Source organism: Zingiber officinale, chromosome 4B (genome assembly GCF_018446385.1).
Source record: "Zingiber officinale cultivar Zhangliang chromosome 4B, Zo_v1.1, whole genome shotgun sequence".
Lineage (NCBI taxonomy): Eukaryota > Viridiplantae > Streptophyta > Magnoliopsida > Zingiberales > Zingiberaceae > Zingiber > Zingiber officinale.
Genome location: NC_055993.1, coordinates 84,736,981 through 84,761,178, shown reverse-complemented (window position 1 = coordinate 84,761,178; position 24,198 = coordinate 84,736,981). Strand labels below are relative to the sequence as shown.

Here is a 24,198-nt window from a genome sequence, read left to right as displayed (position 1 = left end):
ACGACGCCCTTGCTTCTCCATCCAACCACACCGCATCTCCTCCATCTCCTCCTTTGGGTAAGAAGAGGCTGCCTGTGTGGCTTGGAGTCATCGCCGAGTCGCTAGAAGTCGCCCTCCTCCACTCTTTCTCGATCCCATATCTGGTAACCTGGATTCCTCATCTCCTTCTTCTATTTGATCCCTCCTTGTCGATCCTCGTGTGGCCAGGACTGATCGGAGCTCCTTGCTTGCTGATTTTGCTTCTCGTGGTAGGATTCGGCGCTGCCTCCGGGTGTGTTATCGACTAATCGGTTGACATGGTGAGGGGGAAGATGCAGATGAGGAGGATAGAGAACCTGGCCAGCCGGCAGGTGACCTTTTTCGAGCACCGGAGAGGCCTTCTTAAGAAGGCCTTTGAGCTCTTCGTGCTGGATTAAAAAGGGGAGTTGTGTCCTAGGAACCCTAAAGATACTCCCGCTATGGGTTTAGGGCTGCTGCACTTCGATGGTCGCATCGTCGACGACAATGGACGACCCCTGCTGGAATCCGACGACAGCAAGGAGCTGATGCATGTTGAGCCTGGCGTCGCCGTTTTGGTGTCGTGTATGGCGATTTAAGCATCTCTCCTATTTATGTCTTCAAGAGCACCTTCTCGGGCAGGCTACACCTCCATGAAGAGGATGCTGAGATTCTAGGCGCTCTTTCTCTAGTTTTCTGGAGTCTCACTCTCATCGCTCTCTGCAAGTACATCATCTTGGTGCTAGGAGCAGATGATAATGGTGAAGATAGTTACTAGATTTCAAAATCCGGTCCAGTATACTTGGGTCTTCCATCTTCATTTTCTCTCTTGTATACAGGCTGGACCTTTGCTCTGTATTCATTAATGTCGCGGCATTCAAAGATTGGACTGTCGAGGACATCCCATGCTGCACATGAGCACCTGACTGCTTACGAGCTTGAAACTGACTGTGAGGAAACTCGAACTAGTTTACGGATAAAGAAATTTCTCGAGAAGAATCAGACTTCTCGACTTTTGCTACTACTATTTACGCTATTAGGGACAAGTATGGTCATTGGCGATGGTTGTTTGACCCTGACAATCTCAGGTATAGTCGATTCCTGTGAAATGCTGCTTTATGTTCTAAACAATTGAGTAAAATTCTGAAGCTGATTAAAGTAGAAATTCGCAAGATGAGTTAGTCTTAAATTGGTCATTGTCAGCATTAGCAAAACGCCTGAAGTGGTTATATTGGGGGTGAAATGTTCAAAGCTAAAAGATGATACATAAGTAACTAAACATTGTGGTTCTGGAGAAAAAAAAATAAAAATCTAAAACATAACACCATGGGTTCCTTCAAAATGACATCGACAATTGGAGTTGTCAATTCTAGTATTTTCTTCATGAAACTAACTTGAGAGCTACCTATGTGAATTTGTGTGTTTGACGTTTTCAATAATAAAAAAGGTAAGATATAGATTAAGAACATACTAGGGGCTCAGTTTGGTATTAGAGTATCTGAGGTTTTTTTTAAGAAAGAAAAATTGCACTGCATTTGCATGAAGGTAAATCCTATAATTTGAACTGACATTTTTTTCCTTTTCATATTTCTCTAGTTGTTTCAGCAATTTCTGGACTCAGAATTAAGCTTCCAGGTCTTCATGAAGGTAAGAGCATAGCCTTTTTCTCTGCCTCTCCTCTCTGTCTCAAATTGTAGGAAGGATGAGCGTGCAATGTCTTCTGGCGCCATGAATAAGGCAGGCATTTCTGGCGATCTTAGTTCCATTTCTAAATTTCCTCAGATTGAGGTGTCTTCTAGTGATCAACCCTCGTCCAGTCGATCAATTCGACGCTTCGAGCCAACCAGTCAATTGGAGGACAAACTAGAATGAGTGCACAGGAAGGTCTTCGGCCGTTTTACTGCCCTCGAGGCTCTTCTTGACGAAGAATTTTGGGTGAGCTTAAACTTATGTTGCTGGATACAAGTTCCATTTAGCTGATGATTGATGCTTCTATTTGCTATTTTTTTTTCTGACAATTAGTTTTGTCCTATCTTGAACATTAGAAAGCTCTCTGTGTTTTTTTGGAGAATTCATTGTGGTGCTCGATAATGCGCTATTTTCCCTCACTGATTGGTAAACTTGAACTTTTGTTGCCTCTGACTTAAATTTTCTAAGCATGAATTAAGGGGCTACCGGTAAGCTATTTCTTGGATAACTACATGTTGGTGTTTGAGGTTGTCTATTTGAGTTGGTGATTACTAGCTGAGAATGATTCTTTATAGTAATAATGTCCTGAAGGATTTGAATTATATGAGGGGCAAATTTGAGTTACACCATTGAGGATAGTCAGATTGGCTGATGACTCCTGTGCTATTTTTTTGCTTTATTGCTTATGTACTGTTTGCTAGATTTTTCATCAGATCGAGATAGGCGACGAAGATGAAGAGTCTGAAAGCTCAGATTCAGAAAGTAATGATGATTTGGAATTGTCAAAAGTCACTGAAATGAGACTTCTTCCTTCAGGTGCTGGAAAGTGTATCCTTGCTATCATGCATGCCTCATATTGTTAGTGCATTTTAACATTGTAATGGGTGTTTTGAAACTTCACAGGTTCTTTCTTGTTTTTACAAATGAGAACACCAATATCAATTGAAGATGTTCGTAGAGAGGTCAAAATCCTCAAAGCCTTGTCCAACCATAATAATCTTGTCAAATTTTATGATGCATGTGAGGATGCACTTAACGTCTACGTAGTCATGGAGTATGTCTTAATTAACTCTAGTTAGCTTAACAATGAGTAACAGCGTTTCTACATCTGATATTTGTTCCATGTCACAAGATAGAGTTGATATATCCAAAACTTTTTGCATGTAGTATCCTACTAATATGCCTCTTTGCTTTCCACTTTGTATCCTACACTAAGGAAAAATGATAATACTTTTCCATACAAATTTTAAAATGAACACTTCTAAGATGATGGGCAGCAATTTTTTTTTAAAAAATTTATGTAGTACTTTTGTTAATTTGGAACTCAACAATATGTTTTTTTTCTTTTCCAGATTATGTGAAGGTGGAGAATTATTAGAAAGAATTTTATCCAGGTAAAAAAGTGATTTTATTGGCCATAATTTATATCTATTTGATTATTTGAATTTGAAAATTAATAACTTTTGATTGCTTTTTTCCCTTGTGTTCTCAAGAGGTGGAAGGTACTCAGAGGAGGATGCAAAAGCTATAGTTATTCAAATACTGAGTGTAATCGCCTTTTGTCATCTTCAAGGTGTTGTGCATCATGATTTAAAGCCAGAGGTTTGTATCATAGAGAACTTTGATTCAATTTATGCAGATATGATATTACTTTAGATCTCTTATTTTACAGGAGCAACTTAGGGTATTCTGCTGTTCATTTCTTTTTCAACATATATTTTTCAGCGCTGTTAATATTTCTTCCTTGTATTTAACAACAGAATTTTCTTTTCACCACCAGAGATGAAAATGCTCAGATGAAGTTGATTGATTTTGGCCTTTCCGATTTTGTTAAATCAGGTGAGCATTGTTTAGTGGCATGGTCTAGTTGATTGCTTTTTTGGTGATGTTAAACATGAAAATGTTATCCTATTTTGTTATGGGTTCCTTTTGTTGTTTTGTCTGGTACCATTTGTTGTGAGTTTCCTTTACCACTGAAGTTTTTGAATGTGTCATTCAACCTATCATTTTCTGCATTATATTTTAGGTATTTTACAGATTTTTACTGTAATGGAATAGAGTCCTCTTTTTTCAGCTTTTATTTTTTATGAAAGCATCATGTAAGAATTGTTGCACTAACATAAATCTATCAAAGTACAATAGCAAATGATGAGAAGTAATAATAATCTTGAGTAGGATATAAGTAATATTAGATTGGAAAGAGAAAAGTGGGAAGGGTTACAAATTAATAATTGTCAACATCGCGTGGCACTCATATTTAACTTGGCTACTTGGAAGACATTTTTGAGTTTGATCACCTCAAGATGCCAATTGAAATTGTTTCAGATTTTTCTAGCAGGTCTTTTCAATTATTCTTTAGTTGGCTTTGGATTTGTAGAATTTTATACAGTAGTTACTTGTTTGTTCACATCATTCTTGAATCATATGTCAAATTGTTTTGTGACAACTTATAGCATCCACTGTTACTAAGAAACTATTTCAACCTGATAATTGCTCTCAATTATCCATACATTAATAACCCAAATATCCTCAGTTGATATGGGTTAGTGCATGAGATGGAATTTCCACAACAAACTTAAGCAATGCTAATGTAGAATGGGGAAGGATTAAATACCAGGTTTAACATGAAAACAAGATAGAAGTATTTAACAATATTAGAAGGCAAAATTTCAACTCAATGAATAATGCAGGCAAGTGTTAGATCTATGTGTCTTGAACGTTAAGGGATCTACAATGTATGGTGCCTTTAAACTAACAATTAAAGGTTCAAAAATTGATATAGCAATAGATGACTTAGAAGGAAAAGCCAATATGGATATCTTAGAGCTACTACTCTACAAACCCGGTAAATGTGTGCTTAAATTTCAAATCTTGTAGACTTGGTATTCTTGATAAATCATTATCATGATTAAGCTGTGTTGGTCTTTACTACTTGAGGCTTTCTCCAACCTAATAATTTTAAAAAAAAATAAAAATCATTTAAAATTTGATTGTTGATTTGCTGAACCTATTCTTATCATATCTTAAGGCAGTAGTACAACAAACGTACAAACAACGATTCCCGGGCAAACAATTTTGCACCCATCATATTCAATTCATCAAAACCTCGAAGTCTGTCTTACAGCAACATGCAGAACTTATACAATGGTTGTATACTCTACCTTACTTGTTTAATATTTTTTTATTGCATCACACTTTTCAGGCGCTATCCAAAGCCCTAACAGAGGATCAGATGTTTTATCTAAGATCACAGTTTAAGCTGCTAGCACCAAACGGAGAAGGTCACATATCGTTCGACAACTTTCGAATGGTCAGTCTAGTGGAATTTGTTTGCCAATATCCAAAATGTGATTGTTCAGTTGCATACTTTCCTCTATCATTTACTTCTATGTCTATCCTTGTGCAGGCCCTATTGCAAAATGCAACCGAGTCAATGAAGGAGAGTAAGGTTATTGATATCTTAAATGTGGCGAGGCATCCATTCCTGCTGCCATTTTTTTTGCAGTTGCTAAGTTTCTTTTGTATGCCTCCACCATTACCATTACTACAGAATTTATATGCTGCAGTTTTGACCTTTTGCGAGGTAATATTCTAGGACTTCTGCAGCATGTATAATTCTTCTATTTTTGTTCTTTGCTGTAGTTAAGTAGACCAAATGATAATTTTGTTTGACAGATTAGAACAGTGGATGTTTTAACTCAGAAAACTAGGCATTTGAAGGTGAAAAGTGGTGAGATTAGGGAAATGAAAGGCGCAAGAAGAATGGAGCAGTATATCAAGTTGAACAGATTCTGATTCTCATAATTTAATGTAGCCTCAGCTTGATTTTTGACTCACGATGTTCTACCTTGATGTGTACAATATCTATTAGCTTTTGATGTAAAAAGAATGTTTGTATATTTTATGGATACTGTTGTAAGAAGAATATTTATGTAATTTGTGAATATTTGTGTATTTTATGGATACTGTTGAATGAAGAATATTTGTGTAATTTGTGAATAGTTGTGTATTTTCTTGAATACTGTCGGTTTTTCACTGTTTCGAAAATCAAATTTGTGTTGGTAAAAAATACTGATATTACATCGATTTTCCACCGCTGCAAAATCGGTGTCATTAACTAATATTACATCGGTCGTATACCGCTGCCAAAACTGGTGTTATTACCATATAATATTACATCGGTTTTACACCGTTGATGAAACGGTGTCGTTAAGTGATACTACACCAGTTAATAACCGATTCGAAAACCGGTGTCGTTAAGTGATACTACACTGGTTTTAACCCGATGTCTAAAATGGCAGACCTTTTACATCGCCTTCATAGACATCGGTCGAAAATGTAATAGACACCTGTGGAAAACCGATGTCTTTGAGGGTTTTTGTTGTAGTGCATCTTTCTTTCTTTTGGTTTGTTTTCCCTTAATGCATTCAACACAAATATTTAGGTCTGTAATGTTGGTGCAATATCCCTCAGGTCAAGGGTGACCTGGTTAACCAAGCTGAGTCTTGGTTAGGGTTTAGATGTTTGACAATAAGATATTGATTGGAGAAGAGTCAAGTAGGTCAAGGTTGACTGGATACTTGACTAAGAAGTCCTAACTGGCAAGCTAGGCAGAAGGAAATCCTGGTGAGTGAAGCCAGGTGAAAGTCCTAGTGAGTGAAGCTAGGCAGAAGGAAATCCTGGTGAGTGAAGCCAGGTGAAAGTCCTAGTGAGTGAAGCTAGGCAGAAGGAAATCCTGGTGAGTGAAGCCAGGTGAAAGTCCTAGTGAGTGAAGCTAGGCAGATGGAAAACCCTAGTGAGTGAAGCTAGGTAAAAGTCCTGGTGAGTGAAGCCAGGCAAGGAAGGAAATCCAGATGGATCAAGGATGATCGGACATCTGGTGTTGGGAAGTCCAAGTAGGTCAAAGGGATTGACTGGATACTTGGCAAGGAAGGAAGTCCAGATGGGTCAAGGTTGGCCAGACATCTGGGGGAAGTCCAAGTAGGTCAATGGAGTGATCGGATACTTGGCACGACGAGTAAAAGTCCAAGTGGGTCAAAGGGATTGACCGGACACTTGGTGGAGTTCTGGCAGTCAAGGGAGTGACCGGATGCGAGGCATGATGTACCAACAGTCAAGGTTGACCGGATGTTGGTTAGAGAGGTTTGGGACTTGGTTTTGGGCAAAATCGCGTCGGATCGATCCGTGGATCGATCCAGATGTGGATCGATCGTGGATCGATCCGGATCTTCCGATCAGAAGCTCGGATCGATCCGTGGATCGATCCAGGTGCCGATCGATCACCGATCGATCGGACGATCGCTTCGATAAGCGCCGGATCGATCCGTGGATCGATCCAGCGCTTTCGCAGAGGCGCCTGGATCGATCCGTGGATCGATCCAGCCTCCCGATCGATTCGTGCATTGAATCGATCGGGATCCGACCGTTGCGTCGTGTTTAAAGCCGCAGGCGAGCGTGGTCTTCGGCATCTCTTCACGAGCTCTTCTCAGATTCATTCCAGCTCCTCCACAGCTCTCTACAAGCACGTGATCGCCAGTTCTTGAAGGTTCTTGGAGGCTTTCCAAGTCAAGAGGCGGATCTATTGCAAGAGGAAGAAGTTAGGGTTAGGGTTTTTACTGCACATCTTGTAAGCTTTTGCTTAACTTGTATTTCCCTTTCTTCTTCTTGTATTGAGAGTGTTGTAGGGCTTCTCCGCCCTCGGTAGTTACCGAAAAGGAGTGTTTCATAGTGGAGGGTGTGTGCGTGGTGTGGATCCTTGGATTAGTCACCTCCTTTGGAGGTGGATACCAAGTAAAATCCTAGTGTTAGCGTGGTTGTATTTGTTTCTGTATTTTCCGCTGCACATCCAAGAAGAAACAAGCAACGCCAAGCAACGAAGCGCACCGAGCGAACGCGACGAGCTATTCACCCCCCCCTCTAGCTACTTTTGGTCCTAACAAGTGGTATCAGAGCAAGGCCGCTCTTCACCGGAATCATCGCCGGAAGGGTCAAGCTCAACAAGAAAAGCTAGAGGGTGAAGAAGTTGGAGCAAATTCATCAAAGTCAAAGAATTTAAGAAGCTCAACTTCAAGATGCAATTCCAAGATGGACTTGGATTTGACACAAGGGTGGCTCCACCATACACATCTACAAGCTTCGATTCTTGGAAATCAAGAATCGAAAATTTTCTTATGATGGAGATAGAGCAATGGTTTGCTCTAATGGAAGGCTTCGAAGCTCCAACAAACTCCAAGGGCAAGCTCCTCAAGAAAAGCAAATGGAGCTCGGAGCAAATTCAAAGGTGCGAGGCAAATGACAAAGTGACCAAGCTTTTGGTCAATTTATTGCCAAGCACCATCCTTTGCAAAATTGAAGAATTTGAAGATGCAAAGGATTTATGGAGCAAATTAGCCAAGCTTCATGATGAGATCCCCTCCACTGTACCAAATCATGAAGAATCCAAAGAGGGCGACTCATTGGAGCGAGATCAAGAGGAGGACTCCGAGGTTGAGAGATGCTCAACATCCGAAGAAGAGGAAATCCAAGAAGCTTCATCCTCAAGGGAATGCAACGAAGGGAACAAGGAGGGAGCATACTCCTTGTTTCATATTCAAGATGATGAAGCCTCCACCTCTAGGATTGAGGGGGAGCAATCCTTGGTGACGCCGGATCAAGAAGAAGGAGAATCCTCCACATCCGGGTCAAGAGAAGAAGAGGATGAAGAAGCTTTTACCTCCACAAGTCAAGAAAAATCAAATGGAGGAGAATCAAGATCGAATCAAAGGGAAGCTTCTACCTCCGGATCCAAAGGAGAAAGTGTCATCCCTACACATAAAGGTATAAACATTTCAATAAATAATAAAAATCATATAATATGTTTTGAGTGTAGGGAAAGCGGGCACTACAAGAGCAAGTACCCTAAATTGGCCAAGAAGAAGGGTCAAGTGGCACAAAAGGGCAAGGTGAAGCCCAAGGAGACCATCCCCAACACAAAGAAGAGCAAGGAGCATATTATATGCTTCTCTTGCAATCAAAAGGGGCATTATCGTAGTCAATGCCCCAAGGGGAAGAAGAAGGTCAAGGCTCAAGGAGGCACTAGTCAAGGGGGAGCCTCCAAGGTAAAAAGGAAGGTAACTTTCATTGAGCCTATTCCTTTGCAAAATGGTAAAAAGCATGATAGTTCTAATTTTTATCATTTTAATGCAATTTACCATAAGAATAGAAAGCATGAGGGCTTTAAGGAAAAGCATGTGGCCCTACATGCTAAGACTATCACTCCTAGGGTTAGGAATGTAGATAAAAGTCTAGGCAATAACTCTAAGGATTTTAGATACAAGCCTAGAAACCAAAATGCTCATGGACTTAATGAAAAACCAAATTCTAAGGATTTAATGATAGAAAATCAAGTTTTGAGATCAAGACTTGATAAAATGGAAAAGACCCTAAAAAGGATGGAAAATATCCTAAAAGGGCAAAATGAGCAAAACCTAGGGCTAGGAAAGTCAAAGTCATCAAATAGCCATAGAGGTTTGGGATACAAACCAAAGGCTAAGAAGGATGTGCCTAGTTATCATAGGGTTCCATATAGTTATGGAACAAACCCTAGGTTTAGTGGTCAAGTCAAGGATACTAGGGAAGTCATCCCTAAGAGTATTTTTACAACCAAAGTGACTAAGACTTCTAAGAAGACTAAGAAAGTCACTAACAAGGTCACAAGGGAGGCTATCCCTAGGGTTGACCTAGAAAATGTGACCAAGGCTTCTAAGAAGCCTAACAAGGTCACTAGGAAGGTATCTAGGGAAGTTATCCCTAGTGAGTACCTAGAGCATCCAAGGAGCACCAATAGGTGTTGGGTTCCTAGGAGCATCTTCTCTACCTCATAGAGGGGGTTAGAGAGTGTCAACTCCGATTGGAAGGGTAGTTAACCCAACCTTGAGGAAATTGACACTCAAGGAGCATTTTCAAGGTTTTTGTTAACCTTCGAAAATGAAATGGAACAATTATTTACTCCTTGAAAGAGTAAAATGTGCCTAGTGGTGAAAAATTGATTTTAGTCTTTAAATGGCACATATTGGGAAATTCATAAGAACTACCAAGTTGGGATTTTGGTATGTTCTTAGAAAACTTAAGGCAATCCGGGCCTTAATTTAAAAGTGCTACTCTTGTGGAAAAATGAAATATGTCAACATTTGAGGAATATGCTTAATTTCAATTGGCATAAATTAATCAAGGGAATTAGAAATGCCAATTTAGGCTTTGACAGTTTCTTGAAGCACTTTAGGGCAATCTAGGTTTAAGTTGTAAGTTTAGCTAAGGTTTTAAGGATACTTAGATAGTTAATCTAGGTATACTTTATTTATGCTAAATCTTGCCATGATTGTTTGCCCATCATATGCCATGACATCATGTCTACTTTTGCATTCATGACTTATTATGAAAAATACAAAAATACCATGTCATGACATTCATACATCATGTAGTTATAGGATATTTTCTTTTGAAAGTTATTTCCTTTTGATGTATGCAATAACATTATCATGCATTAGTTCAATTCCTTGTAATTAAGGACAAAAGGCATTTAACAACAATTATTAACAAGTGACATCCTTGGTGGATGTCTAGTATATATCTAAAATGCCTAGATAGATATGCATGATCCCTAGAATAGGGCAAAACCAAAATCTTACATCTCACAAGGACTATAAGATGACTTGTATGTGTTTTAGTGCACATTAGATACAAGTGAGATGTTAGGAAGATGAACAAAACTCAAGATGTTGATTTAGTGCATTCTTTTGAGTTTTAGGTTCATCAAAACACATAGTTATGTGTTTTCCCATCATTGGGAAAGCTAATGTACAAGTCATGTGCATTATGCCCAAGGAACATGATGGGATATTGGTTTTGAAAATGTTTTTAAAATGTTTTTGGAAAACCTTGGTGAAGGCTATCTTTTGATAGTAATCACCATTGAATAGTTAGACACAAACTTGAAGAAAACACTAAAGTTTTTGTAAGTTTTCAAGTTTGTGTCAATCTTTGAAAATATGATGTATTTTCATAGAAAACTATTTTTCCTTGATAATATATGCCCTAAACAATGTCTACACGAAATTTCATAATTTTTGGATTTTTGTAGAATTTTCTAGGGGTTTCTGAAGTTGACTGAAATGGAATTTCAGCAACTATCAGAGCTCCGATCGATTCATGGATCGATTGGAGTGCCTGAATCGATCCATGGATCGATTCAGAAGGCAAATCTCGCGAGTAGTAGCTCGCTGGATCGATCAGCCGATCGATCCAGGTAGTCTGAATCGATCAGTGGATCGATTCTGAAAGGTTCAATCGATTGGAACCCAACTCCAATCGATCCATGTTGCTGATTTTGGCTGGGAAAGCCTGATCTCAGTACTTTGAACCTATTTTAGTCTAGGTAACCATTCCCAACCCTTAAAATACATTTGTATACATAAAAAGGGTGTTTTCGTGTTGAAAACAAGGATGGAATGGTAAAGGAAGGCTAAGTTGAAGTTTAGGTTGAGGTTTGTTTCAAATTTTGAACATTTGAACCTCAAAACTTCTAAATCTGGGTTTCCTAAAGGTTTAGGGATTCCAAGTCATTGTTGGTGCAATGACAGAAGTTACCACCATGTCTTTAGGGGGAGGGACTCTTTAAAGACATGAAAATTATTTTTCATGAACCTTGGAAGGTGGTTAACCTTCTGTTGTGAAATTGCTCAAGGTTGAGCATTTAAACTTGAAATGGGGGTAAATGGGGAGTGGATATCCTCATCATTTCAAGTGGCAACTCAAGTGGTTGAAAATGCTCAAGGTTGGGTATTTGTCAACATTGGGGGAGAAGTTAAAGATAATGAAGGGTATGGGACCTTCAATATTGAGTTGATCACAATGAGTGAAATTGTGATCACGATGAGCAACTCTTCAGGGGGAGAGTCTTCAACAAATGGAGTTGTTGAAGTGTGCCCAAAATTGGAGCATAGGTTGATGTGTGTCCAAAGACGGGTTGATGTTTTTTTTGTAGTGGGTTGATGTGTGCCAATAGGGGGAGAATGAAAGGAAGTAAGTTAGGTTTTCATTACCTAGAGGGAGTTTGCCCTCTTAGGGGGAGAATGGAAAGCTTAATTTATGGGTTCATTACCTAGTGGCATGAAGAAGGAGGCTATAGGATTAGCCTAACTTACATGTGGGATTGTAAGTGTTATTGTGGTATTGTCAAACATCAAAAAGGGGGAGATTGTTGGTGCAATATCCCTCAGGTCAAGGGTGACCTGGTTAACCAAGCTGAGTCTTGGTTAGGGTTTAGATGTTTGACAATAAGATATTGATTGGAGAAGAGTCAAGTAGGTCAAGGTTGACTGGATACTTGACTAAGAAGTCCTAACTGGCAAGCTAAGTAAGGCAGTTAAAGCCTGGTGAGTGAAGTCCCTAGTGAGTGAAGCTAGGCGTAAGGAAACCTGGTGAGTGAAGCCGGTGAAAGTCCTAGTGAGTGAAGCTAGGCGTAAGGAATCCTGGTGAGTGAAGCCGGTGAAAGTCCTAGTGAGTGAAGTTAGCGGATGGAAAACCCTAGTGAGTGAAGCTAGGTAAAAGTCCCGGTGAGTGAAGCCGCAAGGAAGGAAATCCAGATGGATCAAGGATGATCGGACATCCGTGTTGGGAAGTCCAAGTAGGTCAAAGGATTGTTGGATACTTGGCAAGGAAGGAAGTCCAGATGGTCGGACATTTCGGGGAAGTCCAAGTAGGTCAATGGAGTGATCGGATACTTGGCACGACGAGTAAAAGTCCAAGTGGGTCAAAGGATTGACCGGACACTTGTGGGAAGTCTGGCAGTCAAGGGAGTGACCAGATGCGAGGCATGATGTACCAACAGGTCAAGGTTGACGGATGTTGGTTAGAGAGGTTTGGGACTTGGTTTTGGGCAAAACCAAGTCTTTGGATCGATCCGTGGATCGATCCAGATGTGGATCGATCGGTGGATCGATCCATACTTCGGTCAGAAGCTCGGATCGATCCGTGGATCGATCGAGGTCCCCGATCGATCCATGGATCGATCGACGTCGCGATAAGCGCCGGATCGATCCGTGGATCGATCCAGCGCTTTCGGATAAGCGCTCTGGATCGATCCGTGGATCGATCCAAAGCCTCCCTGATCGATTCGGAACATTTGAATCGATCGGGATCCGACCGTTGCGTCGTGTTTAAAGTCGCAGGCGAGCGTGGTCTTCGGCATCTCTTCACGAGCTCTTCTCAGATTCATTCCAGCTCCTCCACAGCTCTCTACAAGCACGTGATCGCCAGTTCTTGAAGGTTCTTGGAGGCTTTCCAAGTCAAGAGGCGGATCTATTGCAAGAGGAAGAAGTTAGGGTTAGGGTTTTTACTGCACATCTTGTAAGCTTTTGCTTAACTTGTATTTCCCTTTCTTCTTCTTGTATTGAGAGTGTTGTAGGGCTTCTCCGCCTTCGGTAGTTACCGAAAAGGAGTGTTTCATAGTGGAGGGTGTGTGCGTGGTGTGGATCCTTGGATTAGTCACCTCCTTTGGAGGTGGATACCAAGTAAAATCCTAGTGTTAGCGTGGTTGTATTTGTTTCTGTATTTTCCGCTGCACATCCAAGAAGAAACAAGCAACGCCAAGCAACGAAGCGCACCGAGCGAACGCGACGAGCTATTCACCCCCCCCTCTAGCTACTTTTGGTCCTAACATGTAAAATCAATGGAGTGTAAAATTCCATCTGATACAAGTAGTTCAACTCTATTTCTAGAGATGTGTCCTAAACGTTTGTGCCATAAGGCACTTGAGTTTTCATTATTAAATTTACGCTTAGTACCATGTGATTCCACATTCAGGGTTTCAATATAATTAAGAAGCATTTATATCAAGCATATATAGATTGTCATAAATTATAAGTGAACCAGTTCCAACAACAGTAGAATTAATAGATAAACTGAACTGGTTGTTTCCAAATGAACAACAGTAACCTAATTTGTCCAAATGAGAAACAGAAACCAAATTCCGTCTAAATGACGGTACAACAAAAGTATCTATTAAATCAAAATAATAACCAGTGTTTAACAATAATCTAAAATGCCCTATTGCTTCCACCTCAACCGACTTGCCATCACCCACATAAATGCATCTTTCATCATCAGTTGGCTTTCGGTAGCTCAGGCAACCCTGCATTGAAACACTGATGTTAGTAGTAGTACCAGAGTCTAACCACCAAGTGTTTCGAGGTACCGAAGCTAAATTTACTTCAGAACAAACCAAATTGAAAAATATACGCTTTTTCGCACTCCATGCACTCCATGCATGGTACTTAGGACATTCTTTCTTGACATGATTAGGCTTGTTACAGAAGAAACAACCTTTCTTATCAGTATCCTGTTTTTGTTTCTTCACATAAGGACCTTTATAGCCTCATTCTTTCTTTTCTTGCCCTTATCTTTAGGGGTGCTTGTCAAATAGGCACTTTTAGCCTTGATTTGTTTCAACCTCTCTTCCTCTTGAATACAGTATTAAATGAGCTCATTAAGAGTTCATTTCTCCCTTTGACAGTTATAATTGATCTGAAACTGACTAAACTGGTTCGGAAGATAAATAAGCACTAAATGCACAAGCATGTCATCCTACAATTCAAGATTAAGTGCCTTCAATTTTGATGCAAGGTGAGTCATTTCCATAATATATTCCCGAATATTTCCCTTGCCTTTATACTTTATGGAAATCAAGTTCTTCAGAATTGTGCTTGTTTCCGCCTTATCGCTTTTGGCAAAGCGCTTTTCAATCTCATCGAGATATTCCTTAGCTTTGGTGACACTATTAGACACCGCGCCCATAAAAGTCTCAGGTATGCCGCGCTTGATGATCATAAGACTCATGCAGTTAGAGCGATCCCACTTCTCATATTTAGCCCTCAGTTCAGAGGAACTAGTATCTGTAGGAGCAGTGGGTTGCTCTGTCCTAAGCGAAAGATCTAGATCCATGCAGCCAAGAACAATTAAAATGTTCTCCTTCCAATCCTTAAAATTTATACCATTAAGGATTGACACTGAACTTAAGTTAGCAGAAATAGTAGCAACACTTGCTGAAAAGAGAACACAAAAATTATAACATAAATAAACATGCTCATTTTGAATCAATTAAAATAAATGATAAATCTCATCTAAAGATACCTAGTGCAACAACAATATCAAGTCTTTGGACATTAATATTATTTATAAGTGGTACTCTTGTTGTAATAATCAAACACTAACAATAATGCATGACAAATAATAAACCTATCTTTGGATCGATTTATTTTATGCATGAAACATAACAAATAAAAATCTGATAATTGTTACGTGTTTATTATCACAAGTAAATATATAATTTGTTAAGTATAAATTTTCCTTTGGGTCGATTAATACTCATATAAATATACATATTTACTCTTTATTTAATACCTTAATAATATCTCAATATTTCAAATAAAATTAAATTCAAATAATAGAGGTAACTTTGGTGACATATAATTCAAATTTAATTTAATTTAAAATAATAGATATTAATAAAACCCATATAATCCAATTAAATTAATATTATAAAATAAATTGATTATTTAATCCAAATAATAAATTTAATGGATTATATTTAATGGGATAAATTATATTACTTTAGGTGTAATATTTTAATTCCTCAGTGAAACATGCACCATTTTTTTTATGTCAAAATTTAAAAAATATCAAAAGTGGGCAAAAAAAAAATGGTTCCTTTCTAAATATGGCGGCAATTTATCAAAGGGCGCACGTGAAAATCTAAATTTACTAAAAGACGTACACTACTTTAGTATTTACCAAAGAGCGCACTTTTTTAAATGCATTTCCTATTTTACCCTCCTGATAATTTGACTTTTTCTACTATTTTTCTTTTCTTCTCTCTCTTCTCTGTCGGCAGAAGATAGGAATAACATTAGTCAATTTTTAATCATATTTTAATATATTTGAAAAAGCCAAAATAAATAATGGATACCATATTTGGACTCCTTGCAATTTTAGAAATCCACAGGAATTGAAATGGGTGCAATCGGAGCTTTCTAGGTCGATTAGTGGGTTTCGGTCAAAACCCACTGATGGACCTAGAGAGCTCCGATTGCATTCATTTCAGTTTCTATGGATTTCTAAAATTACAAGGAGTTAAAATATGGTGTCCATTATTTATTTTGACTTTTTATAGATGTTAACAAGCAAAATCAAAGAATCGGCATAAAAGCTCACGTTGGGCCTGATATGGAATCATATCAGGCCCAACATGGGCCTGATATCATTCCATATCAGGCCCACATTGGTCCTGATTTGAGTCCATATCAGGCCCAATGTGGGCTTTTTTGCCGATTCTTTAATTTTGCTTGTTAACATCTATAAAAAGTCAAAATAAATAATGGACACCATATTTGAACTCCTTGCAATTTTAGAAATCCATAGAAACTAAAATGGGTGCAATCGGAGCTCTCTAGGTCCATCAGTGAGTTTTGACCGAAACTCACTTATCGACTTAGAAAGCTCTGATTGCACCCATTTCAGTTTTTATGAATTTCTAAAATTGCAAGGAGTTAAAATAAGGTGTCCATTATTATTTTTGGCACTCCTAGTGGTGGACCAGAGGTTTTGAAAACCCTAAATCTCTCTTTATTTCTTTTTTTTATTTTTTTATTTTTTGTTGTTACTAGGCCTGATATCTCCCATATCATGCCCATATTGGGCCTGATATGGGGAGATATCAGGCTCACATTGGGCCTGATATGAAGAGATATCAGGCCCAATGTGGGCATGATATCTCTTCATATCAGGCCTAAACAAAAAAAAAGAAAAAAAAAAGAAAGAGAGATTTAGGGTTTTCAAAATCTCTGGTCCACCACTAGGAATGCCAAAAATAATAATGGACACTATATTTGGACTCCTTTCAATTTTAGAAATCCACAGGAACTGAAATGAGTGCAATCGGAGCTTTCTAGGTCGATCAATGGGTTTTGGTCAAAACTCACTGATGGACCTAGAGAGCTCCGATTGCACCCATTTCAGTTTCTATGGATTTCTAAAATTGCAAGGAGTTCAAATATGGTGTCCATTATTTATTTTAGCTTTTTATAGATGTTAACAAGTAAAATTAAAGAATCGACAAAAAAACCCACATTGGGCCTGATATGGACTCAAATCAGGCCCAATGTGGGCCTGATATGGAATGATATCAGGCCCACGTTGGGCCTGATATGATTCCATATCAGGCCCAACGTGGGCTTTTATGATGATTCTTTGATTTTACTTGTTAACATCTATAAAAAGCCAAAATAAATAATGGACATCATATTTGAACTCCTTGTAATTTTAGAAATTCATAGAAACTGAAATGGGTGCAATCGGAGCTCTCTAAGTCCATCAGTGGGTTTTGATTGCACCCATTTCAGTTTCTATGAATTTCTAAAATTACAAGGAGTGAAAATATGGTGTCCATTATTATTTTTGGCACTCCTAGTGGTGGACCAGAGGTTTTGAAAAACCCTAAATCTCTCTTTCTTTTTTTTTCCTTTTTTTTTTGTTTAGGCCTGATATGAAGAGATATCATGCCCACGTTGGGCCTGATATCTCTTCATATCAGGCCCAATGTGGGCCTGATATCTCCCCATATCAGGCCCAATGTGGGCCTGATATGGGAGATATCAGGCCTAGTAACAACAAAAAATAAAAAAATAAAAAAAAGAAATAAAGAGAGATTTAGGGTTTTCAAAACCTCTGGTCCACCACTAGGAGTGCCAAAAATAATAATGGACATCATATTTTAACTCCTTGCAATTTTATAAATCCATAGAAACTGAAATGAGTGCAATCGGAGCTTTCTAAGTCGATCAGTGGGTTTCGGTCAAAACCCACTGATAGACCTAGAGAGCTCCGATTGCACCCATTTCAGTTTCTATGGATTTCTAAAATTACAAGGAGTTCAAATATGATGTCTATTATTTATTTTGACTTTTTATAGATGTTAACAAGTAAAACTAAAGAATTGACAAAAAAAACCCCACATTGGGCCTGATATGAGCTCAAATCAGGCCCAACGTGGGCCTGATATGGAATGATATCAGACCCACGTTGGGTCTAATATGGAATAATATCAGGCCCACGTTGGACCTGATATGATTCCATATTAGGCCCAACGTGGGCTTTTATGTCGATTCTTTGATTTTGCTTGTTAGCATCTATAAAAAGCCAAAATAAATAATGGACACAATATTTTAACTCCTTGTAATTTTAGAAATCCATAGAAACTGAAATAAGTGCAATCGGAGCTCTCTAGGTCCATCAGTGGGTTTTGACCGAAACCCACTGATCGACCTAGAAAGCTCCGATTGCACCTATTTCAGTTCCTGTGGATTTCTAAAATTGTAAGGAGTCCAAATATGGTGTCCATTATTTATTTTGGCTTCTTCAAATGTATTAAAATGTGATTAAAAATTGACTAATGTTATTCCTATCTTCTGCCGACAGAGAAGAGAGAGAAGAAAAGAAAAATAGTAGAAAAAGTCAAATTATCAGGAGGGTAAAATAGGAAATGCATTTAAAAAAGTGTACTCTTTGGTAAATACCAAAGTAGTGTACGCCTTTTGGTAAATTTAGATTTCCACGTGCGCCCTTTGGTAAATTGCCGTAAATATGGCCTTACTACACGTTCCACGTACATGACCATCACGCCATGTACGTGGACTTTTTTTTTTTTTGGAAAACCATTTACGAAGAAATGAACTGTTTCTTCGCCAACTTCGCCACACACGTCCACGCCGCACGAACTACCACAACCACAATTGCCTACCACGACAGCCAACCGATGGGATACCGGGGCAGTCGACGGCCCTTTCCAGCGCCGGATGCTAGTCACCAAATAGCGAGAGGCGGCCACGGCCAACTCGCCGACCAACTGTAATGCCTTATCCTGCCCCGGAAAACTACCTCCAGTATGAAGTTGTCGTCAGTGGCCCAATGTTGGTCATCTGCGCTCACTCGCGATGAGCAAAAAATGTGAGAAGCGACGTTTAGCTTGTTGCCTTCCATCTTGGATGTCATCGCCGACCTAGGAAACTGGTTGCAAGCAACCTCCCATGAGGCTTTCCCTTCCCCGGTGGAATTTGTGATGCTGTCGCAAATCTTTCCAACCGATTGTGACACAGAACAGTGTCGAAAATCGCGATGAATAAAATCGCAACATGATATATCACGAACCAAAACCAAGATTGCATAAAACAAAACTTTGTACCCAAAATAAAAATGTTCCTTAAGAATTTGGAATAGAATGCTCTGATACCAATTGATAGAAAAATTGGGTTGAGAAATCTCAACACAAAATTTATGCATTCTATTCAATTCTTAAGAAATTATAAACAGAATAGATAAAATTACGGAAGCGTACCAGAATCCATAATATGCAATCGATTTTGGACAAGATCTTCAATTTGCAAATCTTCCTTAGTATCCAGAGAGTTTTGTCGATGAGAAAACAAAACAAAAGCATCATCTGCAAACTGGGACCATAACCCTTATTTATAGAAATATAAGTTTGTCTATTTCTAATTTAACCCCTCAACAAATTAGAAATTACACATGATATCCACATTAATTTATTCATAACAATTAAACCCTTAAGTCATATTCCTTAATCATAAATTTAATTACATTAAATTATGACTTATTTAATTGATGACATTAAACAATTATAATTACAATTATGGTCCCAAAATTCTAACATATATTTCGAGATAAAAGCAAACTAATATATGATCACCTAGTTGGAACATCAACCAATACCATGAGATATTGAAATGATCCACATGGTGTTTGTATATGTCTATAAATATGCCCATGAATACTCTCCAAGAAGGTTGAAGTTTAAACATCAATCTTTATGCGGGAAAGTCATATAATTAGTTTGTCTTGTAAACAAGTCACGCATGAACAATTATTTTGTAAAAGAATCTTATAGTTCTTTAAAAAATGTTCATGTGAATTATTTATTATTCTTCGCATCATTGTTGCCCTAGGATGATTAAGTTGGTCATGCCATAATATGAAATCGTGCTTGTCAACAAACTTCGGGTTTGTTATTATGTTTGTCTTAACTGTCTTCATTATTGTACAATACATTATACATCCGGAGTGCATATAATCTTTCTTTTATTTAATAGATATAATGCAAAGATATTTAATATTATTTTCATTTAATGTTTCAATATGATATCCATTTCGGCAGATATCTTTAAAGCTAAACAAATTTCTATTAAATTTGATAGCACAAAGTGGCGGATGGAACGTCTATTGCCACTTGATTAAAATGCTTAATATATGCTCGTAGGGATTCCTTAACCCCTTGTTTGAGCGTGAACAGGCTCAGGCATGTCTTTTGATACCTCCTGCTACTGGTAAGGGTACCGAAAGGCTTTCCTGAATTCCTTAAAGCAAGTAATAGATCCGATCAGCAGTCGGTCAAACCATCTTTGTGTTGAGCCTGATAGAGTAGTCAGAAACACTCGACATTTTATTGCATCGTTATACTGATGTAGTAGAGTGTCATTCTTGAATCTTCAGACGTGATCCTCAGGATCGATGTTACCTCCATACTCTCCCGCCGATAAAGGTTAGAAATGCTTAGGAATCTTTCCATTTAGTACCTCTTGAGAAAAAGACATGCTGAGTGGTTCAGGTGATTCTTGAGCGACCAGAGCTTTGCCTTGCCTCGGGTCCCTCTGGGCTGAATTCTTAGCCGAGGAAGCTTGTGACCGCTCTATTTTGGCATAACCTTCTATGGGAATTCAGAAAAACACTCAGGGGAACTCACATGGATACTTTTCTTTGGATCTCTTCTCAGATTCCAAAAGCTCTTATAATGAGACCACGGGTGTTTAGCACGGGTGAGAATCAGTTGTTTGTTTTGGGGACAAGGCTTGTGCCTTGGCATTCACAAATAGCTCATATTCCTCTAGAGTCATGATATTGCTAATTTTACCAACTGCATCCATCTTTATGTTCCAGAACAGGTGAATGTGTTCTCATAGACAGCGTCAAATTTGATCTCTTTTGGAAGCTAAGTAGACAAAGGGTCGATGAGGTGGAAGGAATGTCGATAGAGGAAAGACTTTGAGCTGGGAGCTGCGGACTTGGAGCTAGAATCTGCGGACCTATGCACACCACAAACAGAGTCGACGAGAACATTAGAGTGAGAACCAGGGAGAGGGTCCCTAGCGCAGGCACTCCGACGCTCAATCCAGAACAGTAGCCGTCTGGAAATGTAGAAGAAGATGAATAGTAGAACAATAGTATGGATGTGTGTGCACATACGGATGAGCATGAGCATGAGCATTTGAGCATACCTAGCCAATAGAGAGGACTCCCCTTTTTTATACCACCTCTTATAATTTCCACAATAATGAGGCGGTAAAGAATATGAGGTGTCAAAATATGTCGAGTGGTAAAGAATGTATGACATCCTTCCTCATGCCAGAATAAGGGAATATTCTCTGGTAAGTAGCTGTTATTCTCTGACAAATTGTTACGATTTTCTGACAACATTATCTCCTAGAGGAGATTCGATCGGCTCTAAGATCGGACGGGTGTAACTCGGAGTCGTGCCCAGACGAGATAAGGAACTGAGTATGGAGGTCTAACTGGCTCTAGGCCCAGACGAATATATGCTGAGAGTTGCACCTAGGAGAGATGAGGAGTTGGGCCCCGTAAGTCCGATCAGTGTTGGGGCTAACTGAGTTTAAGCTGAGAACCTTACATTGGAGAAGTGGAAAGCTGAGCTCCATATGCTCGGCCGACTCTAGGGCTCGATCGGTTGTTTGCTGAGAGACTTGCACAAGAGAAGTGGGGAGCTAAGCCCCGTATGTCCGACTGGCTCTAGGGTCGCCCAAATTTATGCTGAGAGACCTGCTTCTAAGAGGTGGTTCGTCGGGATACATACATCCTAATTTTGACTATCATCTTATCTTGACTTTAACTGTGACATCAACTTGACTATCGACCCCATCTTACTTTTGGGGTCATTCACAATACATCATATTAATGGTCATTACTTGGAATGTTGTCATCGCCATATGGACTAGTACCGCCATTATTCGATTGGGTTAAAGTGTCGTAGAACCATGAGAAGCAATCACCTGTCGCTCCCATGTGCAATTGACTACTCAAGTGTTGCGCTTCTATTCTCGAAAAAGAAGTCACAGGATAGGACGTCGTAAGAAGCTAAAGCCTAAACTTAGTATGCGTTAAGAGAATTTCTAGGACAAATGGTAGCATGATTACTATAAAATTTGAGTTTTCTCCTAACCGTATGAATTCTAGAAACGAAATAAGAACTCAAACAAAGAAAACATCAGACATGATCTAGTTTCATTGAAAATATGACATAAGAAAATAATACATGATTGAGTCATCATTATCTTTAGCGTTATCCAGAAATAATTCCTTAGGAAGAAGAAGAAGAAGAAGCGAAAGCAAAACGAAAAGATCTTTCAATAGATTTAGGGGATGACGACATCAAAAAACTCTAAATCAATGTGAAACCCAAAGCTTTGTAAAGATTACTCTAATGCTCTGAAAACCAATCTATTATATAATGCATATTTATTATCAATCCATAGATAATAATGGATGTAGATAATAAATTTTATATATAAGATTCATATCCAATAACCTAATATCTAATAACTTTAAATTATATTATTTAACGGATTTTGTTATCGTAAGTTTTAAATCATATGGGAGCCCATGTTAAAGGATATTACATCCAACATATTCCTGAAACCATTCCAAAAGTAATATCTATCAAAACCTTAGATCCTGCTTTCTTAATGCAGCTCTACGAGAATGGTCAAAACTTGAGTGGGGAAAAAACAAATCTATGACTCAAAGGTTCCAGTAAAAGTCGAAGGAATATATGCATAGTTACGGAGAGAGAAGCTACAATTACTGTCCCTTTGTGTCATAAAAGGGGTGCCACCAGCCGAACATGGTGCTTTGATTTTGGTTTCATCACCTAAAGTCAACGATTTCTTAAACCAGCAGACAGATGAAGCAATCAAACAGAATGAAGCAGCATGTGCCAATATGATGATTTACTGATCAAGCGAGCCACCGAATTAAACAATTGCGTCAATTTAATTTTATAAGTTCACACCGAAGCACAAATCCGAAGGAAAGGCAAAAGAGAAAGAATGGAACCGTGCATGATACGATACCAGCCATGTCGGCCTCTCAATCACAAATGGCATAAATACAAGGAAGAAATTACCGATGACCATCATGGTAGATATATACTAATAAGAAATACTGAGAAATTGACAAATTTGCATGGTCTTACGCGTAGGATATGTTTCGGTTGGATAATCGGAGAATATCATCACAGTAATTGCTCAACGTCTATCGTTCACATTTTCATATCTGATTTAAATATCTCACTATGACGAGATGCAGCGACAGAAATCTATCTCGGCATAAAAAATGATGATACCTAGATTTCTTCGTCGTAACGCCACAATTCCCTACAAAGAGTAAAAAACATCAAAGGGTTCGTCGAATATTGTCCTTGTGAGATCACTCCGATGCCTAAGTTAGTGATATGGGTTATGATGAGTGGACCAAGAAGATGACGTGGTAGTTAGAGTCAAGGTGATGGGACAGTCAAAGTCAAGATAATGTGACAGTCACATTCGAGAAGGAACAGCATCCCTTCACATGGCTTTGATTAATCGCCCAATGCTAAGGCTCTTATATTCAACCATACCGACCGAGTTATAATCCAGTCGGGAAGAGATAGTTAGCTAAGAGAGACAGTCAACCCTTAAGCTGAGCGAACCGGGGAGCTTAGTGTCTTAAGGGCGATCAGATCTTAAGGCAACAAAGATTGAGATCAGCCGGTCTCATGTGCCGGCCGGAATGACTGACACACTCCACAACAAACCAACCATATGTATCCCCATGTACATGCTCGAGTGACCTTGATGGTCGATCGCCCTAATTGAGTTCCAGGTGACAGTGTGCATGTGTATTCGTCCGGTCACAAAGTCAAACGAGTTTATATTCCATGGTCATGTAGAAAATTGGAGAGCAAAGGCGTGATGTAGCTCAGCTTAATAGGCCGATCGAACCTCTCAAAACGTAGTTGTGTTTCTCTTGGTAGCCCATTATATGTCCGATCGGGTAAAAGGATGATCGAGCCTGCAACACTTATCCTCATAGCACTTATCCTCATACTACCATCCGGATGATATTCCAGCAAAGCATAGGTTATCAGGACTTCCTAGGAGCATGAGATACTATATTATTTCTCGAGCATATTCCTAACATGACTAAGGCACTATATTATTCTCTGAACAAATGTCTCAAAGCTATGCAGAATCTAACTGAGTGGCTTAATGACCGAGGTAGATACCAAGGCGGTCGGTTTTAAAGGTCGGCCAAGATACATGCAGTATAATACATGACATAGCAGGTTATGCAGAG

General features: G+C 38.9%; 1 protein-coding gene across 1 annotated transcript; it reads right to left on the bottom strand.

The window, feature by feature from the left end:
- Positions 1-14,307: 14,307 nt before the first annotated feature.
- LOC121978356 lies at positions 14,308-14,664 on the bottom strand. Its single transcript, XM_042530711.1, has one exon. It carries the CDS (start codon positions 14,662-14,664, stop codon positions 14,308-14,310), a length of 357 nt encoding a protein of 118 aa, XP_042386645.1.
- Between the last annotated feature and the right edge of the window lie 9,534 nt (positions 14,665-24,198).

Excerpts from the sequence above, each read along its gene's own strand:
- LOC121978356 (XM_042530711.1), bottom strand. The coding sequence starts at position 14,664 with ATGGATCTAGATCTTTCGCTTAGGACAGAGCAACCCACTGCTCCTACA.